At 42.2% G+C, this 7,177-nt stretch overlaps 1 protein-coding gene across 7 annotated transcripts in view; it reads left to right on the top strand.

Moving 5' to 3' along the window:
* Positions 1-3,565, top strand: part of zfand2a (zinc finger, AN1-type domain 2A) — a 4,767-nt gene extending 1,202 nt beyond the window's left edge. For 2 of the 7 annotated variants that reach the window (XM_030346725.1, XM_030346677.1), the window contains exons 2-10: positions 1-32; positions 114-208; positions 392-523; positions 650-801; positions 1,024-1,155; positions 1,971-2,058; positions 2,245-2,315; positions 2,837-2,921; positions 3,271-3,565. The exon at positions 1-32 is cut by the window's left edge and continues 79 nt beyond it. In XM_030346725.1, coding sequence (XP_030202585.1) covers positions 1-32; positions 114-208; positions 392-523; positions 650-801; positions 1,024-1,155; positions 1,971-2,058; positions 2,245-2,315; positions 2,837-2,921; positions 3,271-3,309 — 826 coding nt within the window. In that variant the 3' untranslated portion in view covers positions 3,310-3,565. Of the gene's footprint in view, positions 33-113; positions 209-391; positions 524-649; positions 802-1,023; positions 1,156-1,970; positions 2,059-2,244; positions 2,316-2,733; positions 2,972-3,270 lie in introns of those variants that run through there. The other 5 variants (XR_003974492.1, XM_030346706.1, XM_030346697.1 and 2 more) reach the window with 5 other exon arrangements.
* Positions 3,566-7,177: the final 3,612 nt, after the last annotated feature.

Raw genomic sequence — 7,177 nt, 5'->3', positions numbered from 1 at the left:
GCACTGTACAGAAAATACCTGCAAGCGCTTAGGTACGTTTTCGTGTCTATGTCTCGTGTCTGTTTGTGACCTGAATTTTGACAGCATAATAAAAAAAAATGTTTCCCATGTAGATTTTCTTCCGATGAAATGTGACGCCTGTGAGGACATTTTCTGTAAAGACCACATAACTTATGCAAACCACAAATGCACTTCGGCTTACATGAAGGTATTTAATATTTATATATATTTATTTATATGTATGTGTGTATTTCTCAACATATAAAACGGTACAAAAAATCTCTGATTAAAAGTTTGTTCAATATAGTAATCACTCCCATTTGTCCCATTATTCTACAGCTGAGATTTACAACCTCCAGTGTGATTACATTTTCTTAATTATGTTGTACAGGATATCCAGGTCCCTGTGTGTCCCTTGTGCAACATTCCCATTCCCATCAAACGAGGAGAAATGCCCGACATCAGAGTCGGAGAACACATCGATCGGGACTGCAAGTCGGATCCTGCTCAGCGAAAAAGAAAGGTTTGTGTGCACGGTTTCATCAATGTAAAAATGGTATCTTAATTTACAACATTCGGTTTAACAACATTCTGAAGCACTATGCAAACGAAGGTGGGAATCATACCTTTTCTTTCTCCTCTTTTGTAGATCTTCACAAATAAGTGTTCACGCGGGGGCTGTAAGCAGAAGGAGATGATCCGTGTGACGTGCGACCAGTGCCACCTCAACTACTGTCTTAAACACCGGCACCCGCTAGACCATGACTGTAAAACAGACGGCAAGCCGTCCTCCAAATCTGGGTATGGCTCAACATCAATGCCCTCATAGCTTAGCACTGGGAAGATTGTAAAGCTGACCCTAATTCGCCAGGCCAACATTGTAATATCGTTGCGTGCTTTGAAACTTGTATCAAATCTGAATGATTTAAGGATCTCTCTCTCCTTCTGAGTGTGTATTTTTACCTAAGGTTCTTCCTCAAACTGACGGCAAAATGAATTCGACTCTAATCTCTGCCGCTACAGGAATGCTGCTTTATCGAGGGCCCAAGGGGTCCCCTCCCACTCTGCCTCCGGCTCCAGCTCCTCCAGTCAGGGTCTCTCCAGGCCTGCCTCGTACAGTGCCAGCACAGCCTCCGCCCGGAGCAACAACAGTGGGTAGGTAATTATTTAGTTCCATGCTAATTCATGCTACATATTGAAAACGGAAGCTTTGCAATCAAGTGTTTTTTGTGGCTCAGCTGTCGCCGGGTATTTTAAGTGTAAATTGCGTGAAGCAGTTGGAGGATACAGGGTTGAATGGCTCATTCTCCTTTTCTATGGGCCGACGTCAAACAGGATCAAACGTAGGCAGATTTTTGATATGCCATGGTAAGAGGCTACTTGGAGGATGCCAAATGTAGAAATGCATATCATAGCAGAGGTTCTGCTTTAACATGGTATGGGCCCTCTCCCTCTAGAGTCTAAGGGGAGAGGGCCCAGAGCCTCGGCCAGCAGTCCTACCATGTTATAGCAGAACCTTTATGGCCTGGAGGTTCTGCTATAACATAGTAGGACTGCTGGATCCCAGATGACCCTGTTGCCAATATAAATAGTGATTGTTGTTAGGTTTCACCACCCTCCTCAGCTTGTTGGGTATATTTCTGCTTCAATCTGTCACAGCCTTGATTTGGATTCTGGATGAATTTACCATGCAGGCATTCGCAAAAGTCCCTATTCTGATGGAAAACTTTTCGTGAGAATTTCTTAAACTGAACTTCAGTAAAGTCATTCAAATGGGAGGCTATTGAAAAACGTATGATCATTTTTGACACGTCGAAGATTGTGTGTAAACGCCACCAAAAAGTCCCTATTTTCTCTGCTCTTAGATCTGATCTGAAATGTTAAATATATCGGAACAATAAAAGGTTAACACTTTTCATTTTCTTGTTTGGGTTTTTTTGTCTTAAAATGTTTCGTTTTGTTTCCCCTAGCAGTGCATCCCGACGAATTCCCACGTCAGTGTCCGCCCCTTCAGCACAGAATGTAATTCCAGCCTCGGCTTCCTTCCAGGCGGGCCTGGTAAGCTCTCCCTGACTCACTTACACTGCCTTTAGGTCAGACGGGTTTTAATCAGCATGTTATTGTTATGGAAGCCAAGCTAAGCCTTTGCTTACTCTTATTGTTATGGAAACACAGCCTAGCATTTCCTGACTCTTCCTCCTCCCCTTCTTCTTCTTCTTCTTCTTCTGTTTCCTCTTCCACCAGACGGAGGAACAGGCCTTACAGAGGGCACTGGAGATGTCCCTGGCCGAGTCGAAACCAGCACCTAGCCTCAGGTAAGCGAACCCCTCCCCATCCCTTGTCATTACTGTAACATAATCCTGTCCTGTTTCTATCCTCGGCACTGAAGTCACTAAACCCCTCACTCACTCAGTCACATGGTACCCTCCGGTGTTCTTCTCAACAACCGGGTAAGCATTAGAAAGGGATTAGATGTATGGTTGAAACTACACCCAGGTCGTTCTTAGAGTACCACGATGGAACTCCTGTTGCAAAAGGAGTCTGATTGAACAGAACAATTTAACTCTGATGAGGGACATCTTTTATGTGGAAATGTTATTGTTTAACACTTGTATTGTTTAATGACAGAAATAGACGTTTCAGAAATGCATAAGAAATTATTCAAGGCCATACCGTACACTTGTTTCATATTCTTCTTTGTCCTTGTTTTTCAATTTGTGGTTTGTTAAATAGGTGCGTCGGAATCTGTGCTCCTTAGGTTTTATTTTACTGAAACATTGGGTATCCTAGAAAATGAGGGAGGATGATGATGATGACGAAGGTGGTTATTGTGCAGCCCCCAGGAGCAGGAGGATCAGGCCCTGGCTCAGGCTCTGGCCGCCAGCCAAGAAGAATTCCGGCGCCAGCAGCAGAGACAGCAGGTACCCCGAAGGCTTAGCCGCCGCTAGCATGCTAACAGGAGCCCGCCTAGGTACCGAAGCCTTTTCCAAGCGTCACTCTTTTCATGACGATATTGATTTTGAAAGCGTTTCACATTTTAAAAAGGGAAAATATGTGCAAAATGGGATTGTTCATCACCTTTTTTAGGAATGTTTGTCATGGACTTTAAATGGAATACTTGGTCCTTTTGCAAGAGCTCCTATTGTACAGTCAGATGAGATGTATATGAGCCATTAAAAGCCATTTTGAAAATTCATGCAATAGCCCTTTAAAAAACTATTCTGTGTGTCAACCAACTGATTATTTTCCCCTCCTCTCTTTCCCTTGCAGGTGAGAGAAACCAAAAACTCGACCTGCAGTCTATCATAAAGCTGGATTCCTGCTGTCACCCTTGTCCTACACATGACAAAATGGGACACAGAGATTCAGCAGAAGAGCGTTATTGCTATCCTTAACTGATGACAGAAATTCTTGAAAATTGCCGATATTACCGCCTTCCAATATAAGCACATACTGCACCATCAGGATATGTCATTTTTACCAATGAGTTGCTCTGTACATATTTTATATGCTAATCATGTAACAAAATATCCACATAAATGAAGAATAAATTATTTTAAAGAGAGTCACGTTTGGCTTGCTATCTAATCCTTCTTCTTACTTTCTTACTATTCTCACTAAATAGCCACACTGAGAAAGGGAGACAGTATATCAGACCTTGTGTGACCATCCATGATATTATATTTACGTTATTTATATTTATAATGAAATTACACCAAAAACAAGTGCAAGGAAGCTGTGGATAAGAGTCACAAAAGAGTCTACCGAGGAAAAAATACCACCGCTGACAAATCGCTTGTGTTGGAGCACATACCCGTTTTATACACTAGAGGGCAGTAAAACATTGAGTAAAGTACCTCATCGCAATGTCGTATTTCTGACAAAAAAATAGGTCTACCGTATAACACCTAGGCTGCTCATAATCGGGCAAAATGTGGGCTTTTCCCTTCGCTCTGCTTTAATTATTCCAGAAATATTAGCTACTAAATCCGTGAAAGAAAAGTGTGTGGTTTGATAATACATTGGTGACATTGGTAGGCCTAATTAGCAAGTCAAGGCTTTTATATAAAAATGTACAATCCCAGTTATTTTGAAATCAATGAACTCTCCTAACATCAATTTAAACTTTGTTTTCATATCTCTATTTGCTCTTTCTGTTTATCCATTTGTTATGATCTCTCCATTTAACTAACCTTCTGTCTATTTGTCCTATTTGTTGGTGTGTCTGTGCTCGCGCCCGTGCGTGCTCGTGGAATATCTCACACCCTACGTCCGATGATTTGATCGTGATCTAAATCGCAATCCCGCATGATCAGGTGGCGGGCTTTTAATGCAACTGCTGCTTGTCCACCTGAGACCCGGCTGGTGACAAATATGTTCTTTGAGCTCGAGTATATCAAGGCCGATGACGAATGTTCACACAGGCTCGTGTGTGACGCGTGTCTTGACAAAGGTACCGCATACACGCCCCCTGCATTGTGCATCGTGCCTTGAAAACGCGGCGCTGTCTGTGATGGAACCGGTCTGTTCGACCTTGATTTGAAAGAAGTTCGCCTTTGTGGGTGAAAACGTATGGGTGCAAACGTAGTAGACAAAACCAATATATTGTTTGAACCTCTTATTGTTAAACCTCTTATTGTTGTATAGAGAGCAAGGAGGAAGGGTAGCAGAATACATTTGAATGTTAAAAAAGTGTTTATTCTTCACTTAAATATAGCTACAATAATCTTTCTCAATTCAAGATTAATCCCAGTTGTGCTTAGCGTCTATTTTATAATTCTGCTAGTTCTGATTATTAATGAAATGTATTCTGCTCGTTCTGATTATTAAGGAAATGTTTAGAACAACAGGCAATAGAGTATAAATGTCTGTCATTCGGGTGACGTCAATTTTTTGGTTTCATGACTTTAATAGCAGCCACTGCTGTAAACCTACACTTCCCCTGTGTATGATATGGGATCTGCACAGAAAAGTAGCCTAAAATGTGTCAGGGGTAGAAATACTTAAGTATGCTACTTTGAGTCAACCTTACTTAAAACAACTCAATATTATTACAATATCAATACATCTAATACTTTTCCACAGCAAAAGAAACATGTTATACTAGTACATAGTTCCAATTAGCAGTATTGTGGACAATAGGAGTGTTCATATTATTATTGCTATTTTTGTTGTTGATGTTGTTGCTGTTGTAACCATGGTGCTGCAGTGCCTTGACATTTCCCTGGCTGACGGAAGCAGCCACATGCTCTATCCAACATCAATAGTTTCTCCATGGTGATCGCACGATGTTGATGTCAAACAAATGCAGAGCCATGCTTGGTAACTTTCAAAACAAAGGCTCGATTCCACGTCCTTTGAGCCGAACAAGGTCATATGCTTTGATGCCGACAGGGGGCCACATTAACACCAGCATTGTCATCGTATTGTAGTGCGTTTCCGAAGAGCGATCGAGTGTAGGATAATAACGTGGCTGTGCCCACTTCATCATTACGCTTGGGGTTGTTCGTGGTCTTTTGATTGTAGATACAGTGATTTCATTGCGCTACGACAGAAACTATGCTATTTTAATCAAATGGACGCTTTTACACAGAACAGAGGATCAGCCATTCCTGCTCAGATGCTTATCGATATCTACTGTCACAGGGACTAGAAAACACAACCATGGGGACCCCCCCCCCCCCCAAAGTATGATGCATACAATGACGCAGGTCTATGTGCTGACTAATGATTTATCATCAACACTGTAGAATACAATCCATTGCAGAAACAATCCCAGAGTTACAGTATGTCCTTCTTTCCCACCTATATAATTCCAAAGGTCAAATGTCCACAAACAATGTCATTCATAATTAAGGAAACATAAGGCCTGATAGTTGGCCATTGTGGTATTTAAGATGTCTTATGATGAGAATGACTATGAATGATAACTTATTAAGGGGGGGGGTCGGTCATCTGTGATTGACCATTATGAATCAAATCATGCTATGATCTCTGATCTGTCAGGTGAACACAATGTACAGGCTAAAGATGCAAACGTGCATCTGTCTTAGGTGTCTGAAGGGGAACAATTGAGCCTTTTTTATTTTAAACATAAAAATTAAATACCCCAAAATATGGACCATTACACTAATCAAGGGAAAAAACAAGGATTGAAACAAAGGTACATGGCTTATTAAGGTAAGACATAAATACACACTCGCATATGTTCACATTTGCTACGTAAAGCGTATTGAAGCACATTACTTTTGTATGAAATGCGCTATACCAACAAAGTTGAGTGCCTTTCCGCATTCGTTGGGAACAGCTGAAACAATGCCAACGTCATACTGACTAGGCCTTCAACACTTACACAATGCTAAGGAGGAGTTTGATGGTGTTGTAAGGTCCTTAAGGGGCTGCTACTACTACTGTTGTTGAACATAATTGGTCCGTCAAGGTGATCTCACGAAGGCAGTTGATATTGACGCAGAAGATGATTCATTCCGGAACTCATCCCAGCCGTGATTCATCCCGAGGCAACAACAGAGCCAGCAGGAAGGTTCCCCTTGAATCATTTGGCATAAATTCACATTAGCATCTCTTAACAAAAGACTCTGGGGGGGGGACACAGAAAACAATACCTCAGGACTGTGGTATTCAACAGGGAGACCCACATATTCTTAGTTTCCATGACAACCGGAGGATGATAGTGGTACAGACGGTGGCCCGAGAAACAAAGTTGAGCAGCCAGAGAATACACCCTCTGTAACAGCCAAACAAATAGGCAAAGCCAAGCGTAGTACTATTGAACTGAGCTTTTTTTCGTAATGGAACTCATCACCTATTGTTTACGACACACACCCGTCGAGCTGAGCAGTTGTGTTCAGCCTCCATGCCAGCCTCCGACAAATGACACATTCTACAAGAGGGAGATAAACAGGTGCACAACAACACTTCATTCAGAAATCAAAACTTTTCCAGCTGGAATGTGTTGGCAGGGAGAGGTTTGGGAAGGTAGGTGGTGGTGATGAAGATAGGTGCTGGTGGTGGTGGTGATGAAGATAGATGGTGGTGGTGGTGGTGGTGATTAAGATAGGTGGTGGTGGTGGTGATGAAGGTAGGTAGGTGGTGGTGGTGGTGGTGGTGGTGATGAAGGTAGTAGGTGGTAGTGAAGGTAGGTGGTGGTGGTGGTGGT

This window comes from Gadus morhua, chromosome 2, assembly GCF_902167405.1.
Source record: "Gadus morhua chromosome 2, gadMor3.0, whole genome shotgun sequence".
NCBI lineage: Eukaryota > Metazoa > Chordata > Actinopteri > Gadiformes > Gadidae > Gadus > Gadus morhua.
Note: the sequence above shows the minus strand (reverse complement) of the source record. Positions and strands in the feature narration are given on the sequence as shown.